The 25,268-nt window shown below is 41.5% G+C and overlaps 2 protein-coding genes across 2 annotated transcripts; both read left to right on the top strand.

Annotated features, from left to right (window-relative positions):
• Positions 1–1,430: 1,430 nt before the first annotated feature.
• Positions 1,431–17,710, top strand: LOC134016940 (taste receptor type 2 member 7-like). The gene is made up of 3 exons (XM_062456185.1): positions 1,431–1,570; positions 2,568–3,140; positions 17,596–17,710. Exons 1-3 carry the CDS (start codon positions 1,431–1,433, stop codon positions 17,708–17,710), a joined length of 828 nt encoding a protein of 275 aa, XP_062312169.1.
• Positions 17,711–19,807: 2,097 nt separating this feature from the next.
• On the top strand, positions 19,808–20,949 carry LOC134016939 (reticulon-4 receptor-like 2). Its single transcript, XM_062456184.1, has 2 exons — positions 19,808–19,812; positions 19,944–20,949. The coding sequence occupies exons 1-2, from the start codon at positions 19,808–19,810 to the stop codon at positions 20,947–20,949; spliced, it is 1,011 nt and encodes a 336-aa protein (XP_062312168.1).
• The last annotated feature ends 4,319 nt before the right edge of the window (positions 20,950–25,268 follow it).

Genomic DNA, 25,268 nt, shown 5'->3' with positions numbered 1-25,268 from the left:
CATCCGCTTTTGCCTCTACACAATTTTCTTTATGGTCTGCTTCGGTGAATCATTTTACAAATACTTTGATCCCAACAATTACATTTATTTCACAATTTCCTCTCTGTTTGGTGCATGCGGTTCAATGTGCCTGGGATATTCTCAGTCTGTCTTCAGAAAGAGGTTTGTCATGTTTTATGAGGGAGTTTGGAGATGTAAAGTGTAATTCGTTTTTACAACAGGAGTTCAATTACACCTGTACTATATAGTGTATTCAGTAGTTCATTTTAGTTGACGGTAAAAACTAGAATAATTTCCTATGAGCTGTCAGTGTATGTGTATAGGAAGTAGTTTGTTCCATCTATATTAACATTTACGAGTATTTTTCTAAGATAAAGACATTGAACATGTTATTCATTTGAACCTCAAATTAGATGTTGTTCCTTTTGCAACAATGCTATCTTATATTACTTCTTAAAATTTTACTTTTTGAATTATTTGTAAAATTGTAGTTAAAAACATACATGTCTGTTTAATAATAAAGTGAGACAGTAAGATTCTTCATCATGTGTCTCTAACATGTTTTTATCAGTCAATGCCAGGTTGTTTGTTGCTCAATACCGCAAAGCATAATTTTTGGAAGGCTAATTTAAACCACACCTGCCTGCCTTTGTCCATGCAAATGAAACAAAACCTTTACATGAACAATGGACATTTGGTACAGTCCATTAGAGATAGTTCAACAAGGCGTTAACCCTCTGGAAGAACATTTGTCACACTGAACAATTAGTTTGCTTTGAAGAGTTTGTAAGAGGATGCAAAAGCTCCTAACTAAAGACAATTCTTAACTTATGGTAGCAGTTTTTAAGATGGAAAACAACGTTTTTGTTGCGTTAAATGGGCCCTGTTCTTCTTTTGACATTTTGCGGAACTCTGTCCTGGTCATCTGTGTGCTGTTTCGAAAAGAAGGACCCAGACCAACACTTCAACAGCCAATCAAAGTCCTCTTGTTTTCCAGGTTGATGTTCCAACTGGCCTACCAAACAGTGATACTCCTCATGGTTCTCAAACTAACAGTCTTGCCTTTGGTGTCAGGGGTTGAGTTTATTTTAGAGGAAATATTTTACTTGAGCAGTTTCTTCAGCCTGACGTCAGTGACCTGGCTCAGCTTCTTCTACTTCATCAACATTGTTCCCAACACTGGCAAGTGTTTCATCTGGATGAAGGGACACATCAAGATGGTGGTGTATGTCATTATGGGGCTGGAGAAGCTTTTCATGTTCATTTATGAATGTATCTACATTACAAGTCAGTTCATAGTTAAGAAACAGCCTTTCAATTCCACAACTTTGAATGCAACCCTTGAATCAAGTGAAATCAATGAGTTCTTCAGTGTTAACACAATATTTATGATAATACATGGTACATATCTCCTGGCATGTTTTGTGACCATGACATATTCATGGAGCAGAACTGTAGTCTACCTGCGCAGACACATGAAGAGCATAGTGGACAGCAGCAGCTCCTTCTCCCAGCCGCAGCTGGAGGCTCAGATGAGGGTTGCTGTTCTAGGAATAGTACAATCTGTGATGTACATCCCCTTTTGCCTCTACACAATTTTCCTTGTGGTCTGCTTCGGTGAATCATTTTACAAATACTTTGATCCCAACAATTACATTTATTTCACAATTTCCTCTCTGTTTGGTGCATGCGGTTCAATGTGCCTGGGATATTCTCAGTCTGTTTTCAGAAAGAGGTTTGTCATGTTTTATGAGGGGGTTTGGAGATGTAAAGTGTAATTCGTTTTTACAACAGGAGTTCAATTACACCTGTACTATATAATGTATTCAGTAGTTCATTTTACTTGACGGTAAAAACTAGAATAATTTCTTAGTTGTCAGTGTATGTGTATAGGAAGTAGTTTGTTCCATTTATATTAACATTTACAAGTATTTTTCTAAGATAAAGACATTGAACATGTTATTCATTTGAACCTCAAATTAGATGTTGTTCCTTTTGCAACAATGCTATCTTATATTACTTCTTAAAATTTTACTTTTTGAATTATTTGTAAAATTGTAGTTAAAAACATACATGTCTGTTTAATAATAAAGTGAGACAGTAAGATTCTTCATCATGTGTCTCTAACATGTTTTTATCAGTCAATGCCAGGTTGTTTGTTGCTCAATACCGCAAAGCATAATTTTTGGAAGGCTAATTTAAACCACACCTGCCTGCCTTTGTCCATGCAAATGAAACAAAACCTTTACATGAACAATGGACATTTGGTACAGTCCATTAGAGATAGTTCAACAAGGCGTTAACCCTCTGGAAGAACATTTGTCACACTGAACAATTAGTTTGCTTTGAAGAGTTTGTAAGAGGATGCAAAAGCTCCTAACTAAAGACAATTCTTAACTTATGGTAGCAGTTTTTAAGATGGAAAACAACGTTTTTGTTGCGTTAAATGGGCCCTGTTCTTCTTTTGACATTTTGCGGAACTCTGTCCTGGTCATCTGTGTGCTGTTTCGAAAAGAAGGACCCAGACCAACACTTCAACAGCCAATCAAAGTCCTCTTGTTTTCCAGGTTGATGTTCCAACTGGCCTACCAAACAGTGATACTCCTCATGGTTCTCAAACTAACAGTCTTGCCTTTGGTGTCAGGGGTTGAGTTTATTTTAGAGGAAATATTTTACTTGAGCAGTTTCTTCAGCCTGACGTCAGTGACCTGGCTCAGCTTCTTCTACTTCATCAACATTGTTCCCAACACTGGCAAGTGTTTCATCTGGATGAAGGGACACATCAAGATGGTGGTGTATGTCATTATGGGGCTGGAGAAGCTTTTCATGTTCATTTATGAATGTATCTACATTACAAGTCAGTTCATAGTTAAGAAACAGCCTTTCAATTCCACAACTTTGAATGCAACCCTTGAATCAAGTGAAATCAATGAGTTCTTCAGTGTTAACACAATATTTATGATAATACATGGTACATATCTCCTGGCATGTTTTGTGACCATGACATATTCATGGAGCAGAACTGTAGTCTACCTGCGCAGACACATGAAGAGCATAGTGGACAGCAGCAGCTCCTTCTCCCAGCCGCAGCTGGAGGCTCAGATGAGGGTTGCTGTTCTAGGAATAGTACAATCTGTGATGTACATCCCCTTTTGCCTCTACACAATTTTCCTTGTGGTCTGCTTCGGTGAATCATTTTACAAATACTTTGATCCCAACAATTACATTTATTTCACAATTTCCTCTCTGTTTGGTGCATGCGGTTCAATGTGCCTGGGATATTCTCAGTCTGTTTTCAGAAAGAGGTTTGTCATGTTTTATGAGGGGGTTTGGAGATGTAAAGTGTAATTCGTTTTTACAACAGGAGTTCAATTACACCTGTACTATATAATGTATTCAGTAGTTCATTTTACTTGACAGTAAAAACTAGAATAATTTCTTAGTTGTCAGTGTATGTGTATAGGAAGTAGTTTGTTCCATTTATATTAACATTTACAAGTATTTTTCTAAGATAAAGACATTGAACATGTTATTCATTTGAACCTCAAATAAGATGTTGTTCCTTTTGCAACAATGCTATCTTATATTACTTCTTAAAATTTTACTTTTTGAATTGTTTGTAAAATTGTAGTTAAAAACATACATGTCTGTTTAATAATAAAGTGAGACAGTGAGATTATTCATCATGTGTCTCTAACATGTTTTTATCAGTCAATGCCAGGTTGTTTGTTGCTCAATACCGCAAAGCATAATTTTTGGAAGGCTGATTTCAACCACACCTGCCTGCCTTTGTCCATGCAAATGAAACAAAACCTTTACATGAACAATGGACATTTGGTACAGTCCATTAGAGATAGTTCAACAAGGTGTTAACCCTCTGGAAGAACATTTATCACACTGAAAAATTAGTTTGCTTTGAAGAGTTTGTAAGAGGGTGCAAAAGCTCCTTTTTATAGACAATTCTTAACTTATGGTAGCAGTTTTTAAGATGGAAAACTATGTTTTTCTTGCGTTAAATGGGCCCTGTTCTTCTTTTGACATTTTGCTCCTGCTTGTCCTGGTCATCTGTGTCCTGTTTTCCCAAGAAGGACCCAGCCCTACACTTCAACAGCCAATCAAAGTCCTCTTGTTTTCCATGTTGATGTTCCAAAACATTTTACAAAACCTTTGATCCAATCATTGCATTAATTTCACAATTTCCTCTGTGTTTGGCCTATGCAGTTCAGTGTGCCTGGGATACTCTCAGTCTGTCTTCAGACATAGGTTTGTCATGTTTTATGAGGGAGTTTGGAAGTGTAAACTATAATTCATGTTTACAAGAGGGGCACGGTTGAACCTATACTGTATATGTGTAGTAGTACATTTTGGTTGATGTTAAAACCTATAATGATTTAGAGTTGTCAGTGTATGTGTGTAGAAAGTTCATTTTAACATTAACAATTATTCTTTTAGCATTACGGCACTGAATCAAACGTTGATTCAGTGAGATTCTGGGCCTCATGTACGTACATTTGCAAACAAAGCGTTATTAGCACCATGGCCAACCCGCAGATTGCGCACGCTGTGATAGGCTACTTCAGTTTACGTCGTATTTACGGAACCTCCAGTTCATCTGGTAATCAGCGTGTTTCTCCGCCCACTATACCGTAAATTGCGAGCATTTAAACACGCAATTAAATGGGCCTCCTTCTCTCTTTCTATCGGGGATCAGCCACCAAAGTCAAAACAGCGAAAACAAAGATTTAGTGATAACGAAATTGATGTGCTTGTTCATGAGGTAACAGCAAATTTAATATTATACAAGGCCGGAATTCCACACCGACACAAAAAAATGCAATCTGGACCGAAATTACAAATTCCAGTAGCCTAACTGTAATATTGCATGGCTGCTTAATCTGTAACGCGTAATGATTCGTATTCACTCAACTGAAAAAGTGTGATCCTTGTGGCAAAAATCCTTTCAGATCGTCTCCTCGGCCTATGTCTTTGTCTTGCTCGGATTACTGCTGCCATTTCTCCAGATATGTGAGGGAACCCGCTTGCATCCAGGTTTAGGCTACACCTGCTTTTAAAGATCCTGTAAAGTGGACCTGAAAACTAGTTTAAGTTCGCCACACCACAGAAGAATGTGTTATTAACTACCCATCCAAATTCGAATGAAAAAATAACAATGTCACGTCATTTGTTACTTAATATCACAAAGCATCATTTTTGGAAGGTTCATTTCAACCACACCTGCCTGCCTTTGTCCATGCAAATGGAACAAAACCTTTACATGAGCAATGGACAGTTTTTGGTACAGTTCTTTTGGTACACAAAATTTGGTACAGTCCATTAAAGATAGTTCAACAAGGTGTTAACCCTCTGGAAGAACATTGTTCACACAGAAGAAAGCACTTTGTCTTGAAGAGTTCAAAAGAGGATCCAAAAGCTCCTTCTTAAAGAGAAAACTTTTAAATTTAAGATAGCCGTTTTCAAGATGGAAAACCTAGTTTTTGTTGAGTTAAATGGGCCCTATTCTTCATTTGACATTTTGCTGAACTCTATCCTGGTCATCTAGAGCTGGAGGCTCAGATGAGGGTTTCTGTTCCAGGAATAGTAAAGTCTGTGACGTACATCCCCTTTAATGCCTCTACTTTATAATTATTTTGTTTCCCTTTCTATTAACTAAATATTTCTAAATACTTGGTAACAAATTATAACTTTATCTATTCACTTCATTATCAGTTTGGCCTATTCAGTTCAGTATGCCTGGTATATTCTCAGTCTGTCTTCAGAAAGAGGTTTGTCATGATTTATGAGGGAGTTTGGAAACATAATGTATAGATTTTCAAGATGTTCAACTAATCCTTGATTGCATAATGTATTGTATGCTAAATCTGTACACTCCCCTTGTCAAAAATTACAGCCTTCCCTAAACCCCTAAAATAAAAGCTTTTTAATTGAATTTCAAACCTCAAATCTAGTTTGCAGGACGATGAAACGAGTTCTCATTCATCACAAACTTTGTGAATATCTGGGTTTTCCTTCTCCACAGGGCAGTAAGACTGAATGTAATCAGTGGGCAGCACTCATTCTTATTACATGCACTCATGGCTTCAGCAAAGCGATAACCGGGGATCCTGTCATCTACAGCACCAAGGCTCTCTATAAAAAATCAGTGGCACACATAACCTCAATTTCTTACTAATGTGTTCACTTGTGTATGTTTTTGTGGTTTTGTGGTATGTGAATGATTTTGTTTAACTGCCATGTTAAAAATGACCCTAAGAAAATATTTGTACCCTGGTGGTGTACAGCTTTCATGGAATGATGAATAAAGGTGGTGGTTCACTTTTTCTAAGGTTTGGGGTCACTAGTAAAAGCCATCAAATATCAGTAAAAAAAATATTATTTTGTGGGGTTTCACTGCTGTTAAACATAGTGGTGGGTCATGTTTACCCTGACACATAGTTAAAAGAAACAGGGCCATGGTTTAAACCAATAAAAAAACTTCTACTACACCATTGTACATCATCTTGAAAGGTATTCTGGCAGCAAGACAGATTATTGTTTTGTAAAGGTAAAACGTTATTTAAATCATTTTGTGACAGCACGCTTAATTTATTCCACATCGTTAGGATTTACATTGAACATGAGGCAGTGCTAGTTAATTTATTATACAAATACTGGAACTGCAGTCACAGAGCAACATACTCAGGATGTGATCTGAAAGACAGAGTTCTCTCGTGAGATGCAGACCGTTCTTCAAGATGGAACTTCCTCTTTTTGTTGTTCTGAATGGTTCAACTTGCATTTTGGGCCTTCTGGTAAACCTCTTCTATATCTTATGCTTTCTGACCCGGAGTAGGGATGCAGAGCGAGCATTATGTCAACCTGTCAAGCTACTCTTTCTCATGATGATGGTGTACAGTATATTGCTTCAACTCACACAGATGGTCATAGTTGCACTAAAATTCAGGATGTGTTCCATCTTTATCCGTTTCGGTCTTAATTACACTCTCAGAATCTGTACCTTGTCCTGCATGTCATCGTTCGTGTGGCTCAGTGTCTTCTACTACACCAAGATTGTACCCAACCTACGACCGTTCTTCCTATGGATAAGGAGGAACATCAAAACCCTTGTCTACTGTGGACTTCTTTGTAACAAGCTCTACTTTATACTGAAATGTGTTGTTGATACTAGGAACTCGCTATCCATGTTGACGAACAATGACACTTTAACTAACACATGGAGTCTGGATAGAGAGTGGACTCGCAGTGCTCTCGCTATGATTTGGTGTCACATCTTTTACCTGATGTCATTCGCCGTGATGATGGCTGGATCATGGACAGCCACATTGGTGTACCTGTGCAGGCACATGAAGAACATGGAGGGAAGGTCCTTCAGTTCCCTGCACCAGAAGCAAATGAGGGTCACCATCACAGGGTTGATACAGACCATCTTATTCCTTTCCTGCGCCACATGGCTGGTGCTGATGCAGTTTGGCTCCCTTATGAACTTTATTGATATCAGACAAATAGATTCTGTAAATACAGGCATTTCTTTTTATGTCTTGATCATGAGTGATAATGTGGGGTTGAGTCAGTCTCTCTTCAGGCAGATGGCATTCAGCATTCTGAGCAAGGTGAAAGCAGCTTTGAGATTTTCTTAGTTATTACGTAAAGGACTCAGTATACTCTTGATTAACACTAGTAGAAATGTGTGCAAGTAAAATGTGTCCCTTTTTTCCTGACTGAAATTATATTTAAATGTTGTTTGATATGTTTACAGTCTGAAGTAGATTGTAGATGGAAAATAATTTAGCAATTGCCATTTAAAGTTAATGAAGTATTCTTTAAATGCATTTACAGTTTGTTTAGTGCTCAGTCATTTTCTTTTAATAAAAGTTAGCACAAAGGCAAGAAGTCTTCAACATTGGCTCTATGATTGTTTATGCAGTTTTTCAATTCACTGTGGAAAAAAAGTATCATTGGGAGAACATCATACAGTCTAAGAATATGTTTTATTTTAGACTGTATCTGCTGTCTGACCACTGAGCCATACCCACCCCAGAAACAGAATGCGTTCACACACACACAGACATTACACACACATCCTTTCTATAGATGTATTCAATAGACCAGCGAAAAAAGTGATTAGAAATGCTTCCTCTGCTTATTCATCAGATTCAGCACTTTATATAATGACATCAGGGCCACTCACAGACACTTTTCAACCTGCTCTTATAATGCATTAGAAAAAAATTCTACTTTTACTTATGGGGGAAGTTTTGCAACAACCCAAATAATGAGCTACATGCAAGCTCCAAACAAAACCTCAGAGAAGACAGAAAGAGGAGGAGAGAGGAGAGAAAAGGGAGGTGAGAGGAGGGAGGAGGATGGAAAAAAGAGGGAGGAGAGAGGAGGGAGGTGAGAGAAGGGAGGTGAGAGGAGGGAGGGAGATGAGAGGAGGGAGGGACGAGAGAGGAGGGAGGTGAGAGAAGGGAGGTGAGAGGAGGGAGGGAGATGAGAGGAGGGAGGGAGGAGAGAGGAGGGAGGTGAGAGGAGGGAGGTAAGAGGAGGGAGGGAGATGAGAGGAGGGAGGAGAGAGGAGGGAGGTGAGAGGAGGGAGGTGAGAGGACGTAGGAGAGATGTAAAAATTTGTTATCACAACAATTGTATTGTTGTTGTTTGACACCATGTTCTCTGAAACAGTAATGTATAGATAACTAAACATTTCCAAAATATTTCCTAAGTTTTGGGTTATCACAATTACAGTAAATTACTCGTTTTATAATAATATATAGTACATCAATGGGTGTCATTGGTACAGGACCAGATTTAATCTTCCTCTGTGTATTTTATTTGGTCTTGAATCTGTAGTTGTGCGTGCGAAGTTGCGGAGGAGAGACTTGTTTTCTCCCTAAATGAGAGAGACAAAATACTTGTTTTTCCCCTCAGAGAGATGAGTAGACAGGGGACACCACCCTAAGGAGAGCAAGGCAGTTACACAGAGCTGCACAGAGCTTTGAAAAGCTCTGGACTATCGGATCTGCTATTTATTGTCATTTAGGACGATCCTGAGGGAAAATTTCAGTAGTCTCTCCCAGCGTGGGTTCAATTGTTATTGTGTAGATTCATCATATGCTGCCCCCATGAACAATGGACACGTTTCCTTGAGAAGAATACAGTGAATTACTTATCAAAAGGAACATTGTTGAGATCTCAATGTGTGATCAATTTACATTTACATTACATTTACATTTAGCAGACACTCTTATCCAGAGCGACTTACAGTAAGTACAGGGACATTCCCCCGAGGCAAGTAGGGTGAAGTGCCTTGCCCAAGGACACAACGTCAGTTGGCATGACTGGGAATCGAACTGGCAACCTTTGGATTACTAGCCCGACTCCCTCACCGCTCAGCCAACTGACTCCCACTTACATGTAAAAATGTTGCACTCCACAGTTTCACTAAAGTGTAGAAATTGTTGGAAAAGTTTTGAATAATGCATAAATGTGCACTCACCCACATGTTTTATTCATACTCTATATATAACTTGTTGTAGCACAATATCAAAATGGCACCATAGAAGGATTAATAAAATGGGGCATTTAAGAAAGAAAAAAGTTAAAATCCATGAAAACAAACCAGATGTGTCTAACTCTAACCAATATGAGTTTATGGCTGTGAACAGTCTGTTTCTGACACCAATCAGAAACTTGAGAACTTATACCAGAGTTCACATGTAAGGGAGCAGCGTGTACTTCACACAGGGGAACAATCACAGCTGAAGAAACAGGATTAAATTGATTTGTTTCTCTTTCATTTTTTTACCAAACATTATCATTCGCACACTCACACACACTCATACTGTATGTTCACACACATTCACTCACACACATGGCCATCAACTCAATGTTCGTAATGGTTGTAATTACAACTATAAACATCAAATATAATCAGGGGGGAAAGACTAATGGATCTGGTTTAAAGAATTGACCTCAGATAGATTACTTCGAGAAGGTTGCATTTATGTTTGAATGATTGCTTGTTTATGTGTGTGTGTGGTATGTGCTAGCATGAATATGTGTGTCTGCATGTAAATATGTCTGTGTACGAGCGGATATGTGTGTGTGTGTGTGTTGATATTTGTCAGGGCCTGCCTTGCTTGGGGAATAGAACTGTGTTCTCAGTAATCACAATATCAAGCTAACTCCCCACAGGAACCTTCACCGGAACACATTGAACCTTACAGTGATAATGGGATATTCTTGTCCAATCGAAAACAGTGCCTAGTACAAAACTACTGAAAATGTGCTGACATCACTGTCTCAGCTAGTTTGAAAAAAAAAGAAGAAAAAAAGTGATGGTAGCTCTCTTGACTGTGGTGCTAAAAAACGAAATCCACAGAGAGTACTTATTTATTACGCGGTGGTGTTTTATGCACATATTAAATGGTTCACTTCAACAACCCAGGAATTACTTCCCCATTTTGTTTCTGTATAAGTTAGATTTACATGTGTCTGTCACTGATGCCAAAGGTATTTCTTCTTCCTTTTTCTTTTATGGGAGTAGGGTCTAATTGTTTTTCACTTTGGTGTTTTAAACTTGCATCTGATTTGAGCTGGTCGCCATTAAAGCAGGGAGAGTGCAGGGCTATTCATCAAGTTGAAGCTCCGACTCATTGCATTGTTTATCATTTTCAACAGGTTCATTTGATTTGGAATTAAAAAAAAGCTTTTACTAGGGCTGGGAAGACCCTCAACCACATAGCAGTAGGAAAGTAATTATAGCTTGGGTCATAATTTCATATTCAGTCTGGTGTCAGAATTGTAGATAAATGTCCTTATAGAGTCCTCAAAGAGGAGGTGAGTTGTTGATGGTAAAGTCATTTATATGTTACTTTAATGCATGTTGGATGTTGAGTGAGAGCTTGTAGTGTGTGTGTTTGTTTGTGTCAATGTGTGTCCTGCCGTGTGTGTGTGTGTGTGCGTGTGCATGTGTGGGGTGGGGTGGGGAGGGAGTGCAGGGGAAGAGGAGGGAGAAAAAAAGCTTTCATCACATTATTTTAAAACCTCAGAAGTCACAGTCAGTAGCTCACTAAGAAAAATCTATTTAAAAGCAATATGGATTTCCGGTGCTTTATGTGACCTACTAATATTTTAATATTAAATGTGTGTTTTGTTTCTAAGGTAAAAAAAAAGCCGGACCAATGATTTACTGCTCCTGTGATGGATGTTTATGTAAATCAAAGGTCAGATGGAAGAATATGAGTCTCTGATGCCATGCCATCAAAATGAAGTGTTTTTATCAACACAGTCTGAATAGGCCTCAACACTACCAGGTCCCCATCCACAAGAGGGGCCCTCCCCTGCAGTACACGTGACAGTGTGATGTGGCAGTGTGGCGTGTGTCCTCACCACAGGGGTACACATCAGGTAGTACCATTTCCAGGTATTTTTAGCCATGGAGGCCAGCCCTAAGCAAGGGGAGCGATAAGCCCCTTAGCACCGTGGCACCTTTTCTAAAGTGTGAAGGGAAACATGGCAGGAGACATGACACATCTGGCTTGGGACTTTTAGTTCTTGTGTAGGAGACGTGCTGATAACATCTATAGTGCTTTGCAAAAGTCTGAGGCACCAAAGATCTTTCACATAAAAGTTGTTTTGGATTTCTTTTTGTCTTTTGTGTCAGTAGAAAGGAGCAAAGTTAGATTAATTTAGTTTGAGTCTTTTTATTGTATTATGTCCTGATCCTGAAGCATTTTTATTTTATTTTGTGAATGATAACCGTATGACCTATGTATTCCACTCCTGAGACCACTAAGAATTGGACCGTATGCAATACTACAGTGTATTTTTCTCTATTTTATATTGACTTATTGATCGCTTCACAGACACATTTTCTGTAGTAATGTCCAATACATTAGTTTGACAATGTGTTCTTTTGCGCGTATGTGGACATCCACAGAACAAAAGTGCGGTGATGTATCAGTGTTGCTGTTTCTGATGAGACGTAGTGATGGATATCATGCAAGATTTTATTCTTCATTGATTTCCCATACTTTGTATTTGGCATGTTCCATTTGCTGACACACAGTCAAAGCAATTTTTATGAGGTTGTGATTTACAGGTTGTGATTTACAGAATTAGGTATCAGAGTGACAAATTGCCAAACCTATGTTGAACCATGTCACAAAGTGACTGCCAAGCCCTGTAAGGTTCTCAAAGACAGCTAAAACAGATTGTGTATCTCTGTTTGCTTGTAGGGGACTGTTATGGCAGTTTTTGACATAGTTACAATATCTATGTTTCTTTAAGCGGTAAAAAGTAAGTTCCTTTGTTATAGACAGACGAATTTTAGAAACTGAGGCTCTGTGATGTCGTTTACTCTGTAGAATGGACACTCAGATTGTCTTAAGGTATTTATGGTGTTGTTTTATGATACCTAACTAAGAGCCAGAGGGTCTTAGTTAGGTCTGGGGGTTGGGGGAGATTGTTATCTCAGTTGAGCGAGCTGACCTAACCTTTTGGCCAAGGAGATTGTGTCCTGTGTCCCGTTTGTGTATCATTAACCATCTCCTTCTTTAGAGAGGGAGCTGGGGCATCAAAGAACTATGGGACACTTGATGTGGAGTCAAACTGTCACTGAGCAGTGCTGACCAATCACAGAGTTTGCTACATTGATGGATTGACCATCAGAAGAACCATTTGATCTAAAGTTTATATAAGGCAGGGTTTTAGGGTTGTTCTTCATCACTCTTGCGAACGACCTGTGGCTAGCACCTCCTTCGTAATGACTGATCAGCAAAGCTTTGTTTAATATTACGTAATTGTATAATCTAAATAAATTGTATTAAAACCACATCTCTTGACTACTCAGATCTACACAGTGCCACTTGAATTTCCACCATTACAGGGACGGCAGGAAGAGGATGCAAGACAGAGACAAAGGAAGGAATTTAGACATCACAGCGCACTGAAGAGGAGGGAAGCTGGCACCAGAAGGGTTAAACGTTTGACATTTACATCGTAACATTACATTTTATTCATTTAACAGGCTTTTATTCACAGCAACATACAAATGGTGCATAAAATAAGTACAACAGGATAATCAAGGGACCAAAGAACAGTTTGTAATGGCAGAACGGCTGTCATGTGTGATAGCTGAAAGGTTACACCCACCAGAAAGCAACTCTACGACCTGCGTGCTGATTGCAGTCTCTCTGAACGGCGAGAGAGACAGGGTGTGGGGGTGGTTAACCACCTGACATGTTCTTCTTTGCAAATGAAGCACTTGTCATTTCAATTCGTATCACAAACAGGGTAGCCTACATCTGGACTGTGGGTATTTATTAAAATTCCCAAGCCTGGTACCATATTACCCTGCTGATGTTACTGTTCACATGCTACTAGAGTAAAATACGTCTGGAAGTGAATTGCAGCTGTACTTCATGATATATCTCGCTAACTGTCTCATGCAGTGGGTACTGAATAAGAACAGTGGATTTTCTGAATTGTTCATTAGTTGTACTTATAAAGGGAAGACACAGTGGAATGCACAGCGAATACTGTGTGAAACAATTTAACTTCAATAGCACATATTCAGAAGGTTATTTTAGTTGATAAGAAGTGTGTAATCCATACCAGTGTGTAACCCAGTAGATCACCGACTTCACTTCTAGGCCAGCCAGCGGTGCTGCTTTTTAACAGGAGGCCAGGCATTGGTTGTATTCAGTCTATGGCTATGTAGCTCCTCTCCTCTGAGCATGGACATTTCAGACGCTGTTTTACCGTTTCCCTTGAAAGTCCTTGGTGACACAATGAGGAGATGGCTTCAGATGGCGCAACGCTGAAGAGCCTAGATGAGAGGAAATGAAAAATCCACCCACCGACCCAATAACAAGAAGAAAAAGACGGTTTATCGTCGTTCATCTCACGCTGTTATTGCACCACGAGCACAAGGGGAGCAGCGGGGAGAGTTACAAGGTAAAAGATAAGAAAATAACTTGGAAATTACATTTGCCACATGCAATCATTCATATCAGTCAGAAGATAATGAGAGAAAGTTCCCTTCCTTCTGTCACGTTGTCATCCAGATTGATCAAGAAGTTATGAATGCAAATGTGGACTGTATGCTTAGATTGCTATGTGCATAATTAAGGATAGATTGCCAAGATGTTTTACAAGAGCATATGTCAGTGCTGTATGATCTCCTGCAATCTGAGCCTCAGAAATCCAACTCAAAAGGCCACACGTACTTTAAAGTTTAAACTTTTTACTTCTCAAATGAATTTGAATTCAGGAGACAGTACATAAATGACATTCAAAAAGGCTTTTCCTGGAAAGATACTCTCTCACAGCAGAATCACAGAGAGAGCTTTGAAAAGATTTGTTGTCACACACCACTTTTCTGCCATGAACATGAACTGTACTGGGGAGTCAGATGGCTGAGCGTTGCCAGTTCGATTCCCGGTCATGCCTACTGACATTGTGTCCTTGGGCAAGTCACTTCACCCTACTTGCCTCGGGGGAATGTCCCTGTACTTACTGTAAGTCGCTCTGGATAATAGCGTCTGCTAAATGTAAATGTGTTGATTATTCATCTTTGTAATGTGTGCCGGAAAAGCAGCATGTCACAATGCCCTAAATTCAGAGAGAGAACATTTTAAACCAGTGCAGGGCTTCTGTTTCTCTTCTGGGTGTCTTCAATGCAGTGTTTTACACAAAGGAACTGACAAAGGACTCCCTTCATCCGTCTCTGCTAACGGAAGAGTCCTAACCTCTGGCTTTGTGTGCTCTGCAGAGCACTGAGGGTCCTGGTCCCCTCCACCTCCTGCCTGCCACATACACACAGTGGAGGCTAAAACAACAGGGACTAATGCACAGGAGACACAGAAAGAGGAGGGGGGAGGGCAGAGGGAGGGAGAAAGAGAAGGAGCATTCAAACAAGGGACAGGGAGAGAGAGAAAGAGAGAGAGAGAGAGAGGTGAGATAGGGAGAAAAGGGAGGGAGAGGGATAGAGAGGTGTTGTAATTCTAAATCATTTATGCTTCTGTTTCCCCAGCCTTGACACCGGGGCATGCACAGATGCACATCCTAAATCATTGATTGCATGGAAAGTAGACTTGAATGGTAAATAAATGGGTCCCATAAAACCTTGCAAGGATGGATATTGAGATCATAACTGCTGATTTTTTATTTATTCGGAAAGTCAGGGAGCATCCCTCTGAGCCAAGGACAGAGAGATCCTCAGGAGTCCCTCCACCTCTCAGGCCCTGCTCACAACCACCTCTATCTGATTAAAGGGTTAGGGTAACACACAGCTCTTCGCTTTTATCTCCTTGAGTATCGATGCTGCTTGGGCTTGTCTTACCAGTTCCTGGCCTGCTTATTGATGTCCATTTCCCTCCCTAACACTGACTTTCAACATGAGTACATGACTCCGCAGCGAGCCTTCCTCAGGCTCTTCAGAAGCAGGGCAAAACAAGACCGCCGCCACTGTCTGAAAAGTTATTTAGCCAAACTCTGATCGCCTCCAAACTTCTCCTCTCGGCTGTGACGGATCCCAGAGCAGGGCCAGAAGGCGACAATCTTGCAGGAAACTGTTTCATTAGATGTCCAGAGCTCTGCTGAAACTTGATCTGGCCGGCATACTGTGACATGTGTAATAGAAAGCAGACTGGCAGGGGACTGGGGAGCATTGGGGGACCATGGCACTCACACATCACAGGCCAGCCTCAAGCATGACTAGGATGACAGGTTATCAATAACCCTATTATATGAGCTGTCAGGGACCATGACAGAGAGCACAGACACCATGTCACACAGCAACTACACAAACACGCGTCAAATTCACACATTTTTTGCTTGCTTTGCTTGGTATTTCCATGGCTAAAAGTGATGGTGGGTGTGGTGTTGAAACCTTAGTTTTCCATGACAGGGCTATAGTCATGTCCCCTATGAAGAACTGGAGTGCTGCATTCAGTAAAAACAGCACTTGTTTGTAGCTTTCTTCTTGGTCTATCTGACATAGCAAACTTTATCATACCTTCTGTAAATCAAATAGCACACATGATCGTGATGTTACATAGACAATACATCATAGACAACAAATATATTAAAAGGCACATTTTCTGAAACGTAATAATGGTCAAATAAAAGGAAAGAGAGTTAGCAAGCGATAATAAGTAATAGCAAGCCACACTGCCAAGTGATCCCTCCTTTGTGTGTCTGTAAAAACACTTGTCTGCCGCCACCAAGTATAAAATCTACATCCGTGGTTCAATGGCGGGTAATTCTCACACAGGCTGACATACTGGCACCAGGAACAGCTTTCAAGATGTCACACTGGGCTTATAATACAGTCCATGTAACTTTCACTCAGCTGGGTATTTTCACGTAGCAACACTGCCACCAACTGGCTGCGGTGGTGCGGACTGGGAAAACAACATTATACATCGCGAAAAGGGCTCTCAAGTCTCACGTATTCGCGTGAGTATATATTTGGAGTATATATTTATACTCCATAGGATGCTACAGGTCACAACCCTGAATGTCAGGAATACTGGGGACATAACAGCTAGTGAAACTCTACTAACCAGAAAGAGGATGTTTAAGAGAGGGCTAGCAATGACTGAGTTCTGCCCATATGGCCGTGAAACAGCAGAAACTGTATCTATATAATGTGGGAGTGTACAACAGCAAGAGCGACATGAAGGATATTCCAACCTCTAATTAACAGTCTTACAGGAACCCAGATAACAACGGCACAAGGAATTATCTATGGACCACCGGAAGGCCTTAAAAACGACAGCACAAGAAAATGACTGGAGGATCATTAACATAATAAGTACTCTGGAGTGTTTGGAATATGATCTTGGCACCCTGTAAACCTTTCAATGGTTTACCTTGATTGTGAGGTAACTGATGGACTATTTTAGCTTTCTAGCCCCACTAAAGAGAGATCCTTTTTAGAAAACAAAAACATTGTGTTGAATATAATTTTGTGCTAAATGTGTATTATGAATAATGAAATTATATTTTAACCCCAAATCTGTGGAAACCTGAAATAAGTATTATTTTTACTGTTTCAATGTAATACTGTGATGGAAAGTGAAAATTCTCAATAAAAGAGTATTTAACTAAAGATATCCGTGGAGAGAAACATAATGAGTATCAAACAATTTTTCGATGCCCTGCTCACTTGGGGCTTCCTAAACTGTCGGAAATATTCAATAGTAGTAACTAATAAGGTACTGTATTCAATAGTAGTAACTAATAAGGTACTGTAAAGAAAGGTACACTTACACCAAACTTCTGAGAAAACTTGAGAGCCCTGATCGCGAACACACCGCTCATCATTCACCGCTTGAAAGAATTTAATGTAAAATACTTTACAAAGGCGTAAACTGGAGGTGTGTTCATATCAGTCACAGGTTAATCCTGTTTACGCTGTTCGCTTCCTGCCATTCACAGGAGAACCCGTGATCTGAGGTGTCCTCCCTCCCCAGTTTGATATTCCACACACTCATCTGCTCCCGTGGCGGCTGTCTGCTCGCCCTCACAGCCACTGAGTAATGAACCTCTTCTCCGGTAATGTTTCCCCAGCCTGATGGCTGTTGGGCTGTGGGGCCATCGAGAGCACATCTTTATGGAGCATCTAGTCTCAGGCTGCCTCACCTCTGACCCCGGGCACAGGCTGGATAGACTTAGGAACCTGTGACACTTTAACTGATGAGCTGCGTGTTTGGTGATGGTGAAGTGGAAGAATATGCACTACGTTTTATACATTTCTCAATGTTTGAAATGATGTAAATATTTAAGTACCCTTGTATACTAAATATACTAAGTCTTGAAGTGAAGAATAATTCTAAGTGTCGTGAAGGGATAAATCCTAAGTCCAAACAGACGCACTGGAACTCAGAGTTTGATGCAAAAGTTTATTCAGACACAAACGTATCTAAACAAGTGAGTGTGTTCCCGGGAGCAGACTGGAATTTGTCTTATATATCAAAACCTTATCAGTTCTGTAATTTTTCTATTGGTACAATACTGTTTGTCACAGATGCATTATGCATTTCTCACACTATTGGTCTCTTACCCTAGGGGCTTCAGATTACAGTTACATAGAAAACTCCTTTTTTTTAGGCTTGCTCTGGCCTTGAAGACTAGCTGCACTGGGTTTCTGAGCATAAGGTCGTAAATCTGTCCCATGATATCTGGGCCTTGTAGTCCTTGATATCTGGGCCTTGATTTGCACTTTGGGCTTAATATGTTCTACATATTAGTGGCAATACTAATCAGTCAACAGCTTTGCATCTGGTTTTCAGTAATATAGCATATAAAGGTAAAAAAGTGATTAAGAGGTTCATTTTCAATCATATAATCCATAATCATTACCCATCTCCATAATTACAACAGTGTGATTTTTTTCTACAACAATGGCTGTGATTGGGTGGGCCACTACTCTAAAGTGACCTCGGGATAAATATGACCCAAATATAAATATGAATATGACCACTGAAGTTCTATATCAGAAACATATAGTGATTTTGTATGTGTGGAGTGGGAGATACATTGTTTATTGTTTATACATTTTTTAGATTGTCTCCAGTTTAGTTTAGGTATTGGTATTGGTTGGTGTTTTATGTCTGTTTCTTTGTATATGGCGCCCATTAAACAGAATGGAAGGACAACATTTATAGGATACAGTATGTATATATAAACATATATTTGTTTCTGAATATTCATGGTTTTTAGTGACATTCTTTATACTAAACAAAATATATGTTAGGAAGAAATAGCCTGATGTGAAAAGTGTACTTTCTTTTTATTATTATTATTATTATTAACTTTAATAAAAGTTTCAACAAAAGGCACAAATGTATAACATATGGTAAAGTAGGTTAGAGTATGTTGATATGTGTAGTTTATATTAATTGGGCCATTTCAAATGATTGGTTGTATGTTCACTGTGTACTGTGTGTAACTGTGTTTTAACTGTTTTGGAAAAGATAATTGTGTTATCTTCCTCTGTTCTTCCACTCCATTCTCTCATGAGATTGAATAAACAACAAATGAACAAAACTAAAAGTGTTGTTCCAGGATGTGGGGGCAGAGTTTCAGCATGGTGGTAGTGTTTCCAGTCTCGTTGGGTGCAGTGTTCCCAGGTGGGAACTGGCCTCCTTCCTGGCATCTCATGAATTATTCACAGCACCATTGTCTGGGTGGCCCTCACCTGTTGACAGGTCCACTGGAGAGGTGGTGGTGGTGGTGGGGGTGGGGGGGGCAGCGACCCCTTTACAACATGTGACAAGTGTCTGGCTTCACCTGTCTGGTCTGTCTGTGTGTGTCTGCAGTCTACCCTCAGTGCAGACAGCTGCTGGAATAAAGACCTTCAACGTGGGCTGAAACTGGTAGTTTATCACAGGTAAGGGTATCATAGCTTCTGTCACTTTACTTTTTAAGGAAAGGTAAAGTCATATCACAGTGTGTTTTTATTGTGCTGTCTGGTGTCTTTCTCAACAATCACCAACTCCATTATTCAGTTCTGTACGCAGTCTGTGAGCAGATGCTTGGCTCAGAACTGTGAATAACTGTTTTAAAATGTGTTTTTGTGTTTGTATTGTACTCTTATTGCATACAATGCCTATCATTTGTTAATTTTTTACAAAATACCTTAATAAGACTTTCACATACATGCACGGACTGTCTGTACAGCAGCGAGAAACTGAAACATTGATTTGTTATCATAAAGTTGTAAATGTATACAATGATGGATTGTAATCAGAATCTTTGTCTAGGTTCAGACCTGCCCATAATGCTGTAAGGTGAACTGAATGTATTAAATAATTCACAATACAGATGCTAACTTTTTTTCTTCCTGTCATCAGGGTCATGATGACATCCCCATGTCTTTTTTTCCTCATTCACTACACTAGTGTTTTTCTGTTTAGGATAGTGGGGGCTTGCTATAAAGGATGTGACTGTCTCTCCGATATCAAATACATCAACTGCTCTTCTGGGAATTTCACCACTCTGGTCAGCATCGCCCGCAACACAGAGTACCTGGACCTGTCCAGAAACCTGCTGACAGTGCTGCCGCCAGACTCCCTGGGACGACTGTGGAGGCTGCGGGTGCTGCTACTGAGAGACAACAACATCAGCCTGGTTTCAGATGGGGCTTTCTCTCACCTGCTGGGCCTCCGCAGGCTGGACCTGAGCCACAACCGGCTCTCTGCCCTGGGCGAGGGCTTCTCCACAGGGTTGGGCACCCTCATGGAACTCCTCCTTAGCCACAACTCTCTCACCGTCCTGGAGAGCGGCAGCTTCCAGAACCTGGACAACCTTCAGAAGCTGGACCTCAGCGCCAACCTCATCCATCTGGTGTATCCCAGGGCTCTGGGCAGCATGACTGCTCTGCGGCGCCTCCATCTGGAAGGGAACCGCCTGGCCAGCCTGGGTCCCGACCTGTTCTCCACCCTGCGCTCCCTGGAGGTACTGGGCCTGCGGGGGAACCAGGTGAGCTCCACCGAGGCGGGGGTCTTCACCCCTCTGTCCCGCCTGGCTCTGTTGGATCTGGGGCACAACCGCCTCAGCACGCTGGGATTCCGGACCCTGCTGAGCATCCGCACTGCCAGCCTCCATGTCCTGCTAGAGGGGAACCCCTGGCACTGCGACTGTGACCTCCAGCGGGTCTTCAGTAAGCTGAACGCAGTCCAACGCCTCTTCCTGGACGACCTCGGGGCTCTGCGGTGCAGCGACCCGGCAGAGCTGAGGGGCAGGTCCATGGGCGACGTGCAGGCGGAGCTCTGCGTGGGTGAGACGGTGACCGTGCTCATCCTGACTATTACTGTGGTGATCACCGTGGTGGCGGCCATTATCATGGCAGAGAAGAACAAGAAGAACAGTAAGGAGTGGACGGAGGAGAGCGTGGGACTGGAGGCCTACTGCGACAACTAGGCCTGCGGCAGGCTGATGAGGAAGAGGAGAGAGATACCATGGAAATGCAAATTGTATTCTATATGCAAGAGAAGTGTATTCTATGTTATATATTATATTCAGTAGATTACATACTGTATATTACATATTGTATTAAGCTTTTACAGTTAGAACAAAATTCTTCCAGATTGTATTCGTGTTATTTGGAATCACTAAAGACTCTTTTATTTCTCAACAAGATTTGGTGGCCTTTGTTATAAAGCTTCTGTAACTATTGGAAATGTCTTCCGCCAATTTAATACAATAAATGAAAGGGCCAAAGGCAGACCTTCCTGCAGGGAAGGCTTTGTTGGCATGGCTAACATTAGGGGTTAAAGAGTGTGTCCTTGTGAAACAATCATAAAAAGTAGCGAACAATAGAACATTTTTTGTGCTGGGACTGACTGGCAAAATACAGCCATGCATATTTCATAGCTCCACCTTTCACCTCAGGCATACAAAAGGGAAGGTTAGAGGTTAGAAATTGCTTCAGGGTAAAAACCCTTTTGGTTCAGAAAAGAACTGTACATCAGCCTGCTGCTGTTTAATTTACATCCAGGTTTCGATATTTATATGTATACAGTTTTACTAACCATGAATGTATGATGAGTTATGAAAGCTTTACATTCTCTCAAAGGAATCACATACAAATTAATGTATTCTACATTCCTATCATTGTACTGCAATAAGCCTTTTTCTCTTGGTCTTGTGGGTATTGTAATGGAATGCTTGTTAAAATAGTGTATGTCTCGGGCTGTGTGAATTATTTATTTTGCTCCAGTTCGGGCTACATGTTTTATCATTGTGACCCATATCGATGTTACTGGCCCATGGATGGCACAGATCCAGCATGCCTCCCAGCTCAACGTTACTTCTTGGACCGTTGTCAAGGTAATTAGACTGATGCTAAGTTAATTCATTCTGAAGCTGGCTTTTTCCCCAATGTGTGGACAGGAGCAGTAATATCGAAAACCGTTTCGCAAAAGATCTGAAGACTCATTGGCCTTTATTTATGAATGGCTTCAAAGTTGGTGTCTCATTCAGTCAAATAGAAAATGTTTCTGTATGGAGAAGCATATAAATCATCTCCATCCATATCTGGTGATATTGTAAATCACATAGAGATGTGGCTTCTATAGATACAGGCAGTATTCTTTGTGAAAGGGTCAGGCTTGGGGTTCCTTTCTCCAAATAAAGTTAACTCAAGTAAACGCTAACTCAAATGATCCTGCTCCCACAACTCCAACTCAAAAGGTGCTCTCTCTCTCTCTCTCTCTCTCTCTCTCTTTCTCTCTCTCTCTCTCTCTCTCTCTCTCTCTCTCTCTCTCTTTCTCTCTCTCTCTCTCTCTCTCTCTCTCTCTCTCTCTCTATGTTATGTTGGAAGTACAGTGCATCAACATAGATACAGTGCTGTGTGTAAAATGTTACTGTGTACTGGAATAACCCTCGTTAGTGCCACCTCCACATTTTTGCTAACCTTGCAAAGTCATATCAATAAATACCAAATTGAATTAGTTCAGGAACATCAGAAATTGCGTGTGACATCTAGATGGAAATCCTTTCTGACGTGATGTAGACCTGCATGTATCAAAACACTGACGGATGATGTGCATTTCTACCAGTAGATGGGAGTATATCATAAACTATGAAATGCATAGGCCTCCCCATCTCTGAACCAGAAAAACACATTTTTCAATGAATAACATAATTACAGACAGACGGATAATGTGTTTTCAGATGTCCCTGTGTTGTCCTAGACCAAGGGCCTCAGCTCATCTCTGCTTGCTGTTCCATCTGTCTGCTGTGGTTGAATTAGCATCTGAGCTGGACATTCTGGGAGTGGCTCAATCTAGCACAATTTGGCTCAACAATCCATTCTAAGACCATTAAACATGGGATTAAATCCACTGGAGTGGGCCCTATGCCAACCAATGGTGGCCTGATCACAACAATAACCACTGTAGAGGCTGTCAGGTGACAGGAAGGTCAGGAGGTCAACAGAGTGTGAAAGTGATTCAGAAGACAAATTGTTCATCAGCACTTTTCATCATTAGCATCATTACTAATACAACACCTGCTGATTTAGCAGAAGCGTGGGTAACAGGGATGTCATGACAGGGCTACGTTCACTGACAATAAATGAACATGGACTAACATCAAGGTCTCTGTGTGAAGAGTGGCAGTTTAATGTAAAATGGTAAAAGAGGAATGGGGTGAAAAAACGACTGCAAAACAAATAACTGCTTTTCTAATGACTCGACTGATTTCTCCCAGAGTCAAAATAAGCTTTCTCTAAAAGCTCCACACTGCTGCCTAAGTTGAATGGTGGAGCACCCCACTCAGCATAAACTCTCCATGCCACCTCCCCGCCTCCCCCAGCCTCCCCATTACAATCTCAAACTCCCCACACCACATCCCTGCCCTCCCACTTAGGACCTTAAGGGTGAAAACATAATGGACAGAGGTGGGCTATCTGAAGCCTAGCCAGCCTCATTCTAATCAGGGACCATCATTCTCTTTGGGCATCTCAGCCACAGAGGGACTGTTGCACCAACTCAGATCTGAATACGGGGAGGGAAGTGGGAGTCTGAACCCTGGGAACAAGGTGGCCCTACGAGGAGGACAGTGGGAGTCTGAACCCTAGGAACAAGGTGGCCCTACGAGCAGGGCATTGGGAGTCTGAACCCTGGGAACAAGGTGGTGGCCCTACAAGGAGGGCATTGGGAGTCTGAACCCTGGGAACAAGGTGGTGGCCCTACAAGGAGGGCAGTGGGAGTCTGAACCCTGGGAACAAGGTGGCCCTACGAGGAGGGCAGTGGGAGTCTGAAGCCTGGGAACAAGGTGGCCCTATGAGGAGGGCAGTGGGAGTCTGAACCCTAGGAACAAGGTGGCCCTATGAGGAGGGCAGTGGGAGTCTGAACCCTGGGAACAAGGTGGCCCTATGAGGAGGGCAGTGGGAGTCTGAACCCTGGGAACAAGGTGGCCCTATGAGGAGGGCAGTGGGAGTCTGAACCCTGGGAACAAGGTGGCCCTATGAGGAGGGCAGTGGGAGTCTAAACTCTGGGAATCCCCCGTATCGAGCTGAGACCTGGGGAGCAGTGCAAGCATGTCATCTTCTCCTCTGGAGCGGGGCTCTGCAGAAGATAGGAACTTTTTTGTTTTGTTTATGTGCATACAAATATGTATGCACAAATATGTATGCACACACACACATAAACACAAAAAGACGTGTCACCACAGATGCACACAACCACATACATTCACACACAAAGGGATGTACACACACCACACACAAACACACACGCACACAAACAGCATAGTGTACACAATGCTTGCCAACTGGTGTCTCACCTCAACCAGTCTCTCTGCTCGTTGCTCCTCTCTCCCTGCTGACCAGTCTGTCACAGAGGGAATCCTCTTTGTAAATCCTGCATCCTGGCAGACAATCTGACTCTACAATTACACTAAGCTGTCCCTCTCTTGATGGTGGCCGTGGGGTGGCTCTCAGGATGGCAGCGTTGGCGGGTCTGGTCAGAGCAGACTGACCGGCAGCGCTGGGGCTGGCCAGGACCCCAAAGCTGGGTGTCAACACTAGACACACACAGTAAACACAGATTTGCCATTGATTATTTCTCATCTGAACTCGGAATGTGCAACTAAACAGCGTTCTTGTCTGAACCCCAAAGTGATGGTTGATGACCATGTACTTTCCAGTCACTGTCAGATGTGTAATTTTGAAGTTCAAAATCAAGCTCAAAGACTTGAAACAAGATAACCGTGGGAGGTATTGCTTCAATAAGCAGTTCCCTGTTCTGGTGCATGAAGGACTGTTTCCATGGCAATCCAATCGGCCACTTGTCCCATGATAATCTTAAAAACTGTTCAGAGCGTAGTGATTCTGTTGACACCAGCACAACAGCCCATCCAGTCAGGATATGGCCAAGAGAAAAAAAAGTGGTGGAGGAAGAAGGTGGAAAGGGGGAGAGCAAGAGGAGGAGAGGAGAGAGGGAGAGGAGGACAGAGCGAGAAGAGCAGAGGAGGGAAGATAGGGTGCGGTGAGAGAGGGGAGAGGAGCAGGAGGAGGAGACAGAGAGAGGGGGAACGGAGGGGGGGGGAGAGGAGAGGAGGAAGATGGATGTGTGAAAGCCTTCAGATAACTTTAATTCCCACCTTGGCAGGGTGCGGTATTGGTGTCTGGTGCCCCTTGATTGACCAAAACTGTCAAAAGCAAACCCTACTCTGTAGCAACATTAGCAACCATAGAGTAGGCCACATCAAGACCCGGGCTAGACACTAACTGG

Source organism: Osmerus eperlanus, chromosome 3 (assembly GCF_963692335.1).
Source record: "Osmerus eperlanus chromosome 3, fOsmEpe2.1, whole genome shotgun sequence".
Lineage (NCBI taxonomy): Eukaryota > Metazoa > Chordata > Actinopteri > Osmeriformes > Osmeridae > Osmerus > Osmerus eperlanus.
Note: the sequence above shows the minus strand (reverse complement) of the source record. Positions and strands in the feature narration are given on the sequence as shown.

What these genes read in the sequence shown, in the direction of transcription:
- LOC134016940 (XM_062456185.1), top strand. Translation starts at nt 1,431, where the DNA reads ATGACATATTCATGGAGCAGAACTGTAGTCTACCTGCGCAGACACATG. An exon ending in GGAATAGTACAATCTGTGAT is followed by an intron (nt 1,571 to 2,567) that starts GTACATCCCCTT and finishes CTTGTTTTCCAG; the next exon opens with GTTGATGTTCCAACTGGCCT. An exon ending in GGAATAGTACAATCTGTGAT is followed by an intron (nt 3,141 to 17,595) that starts GTACATCCCCTT and finishes ATGTTTCCCCAG; the next exon opens with CCTGATGGCTGTTGGGCTGT.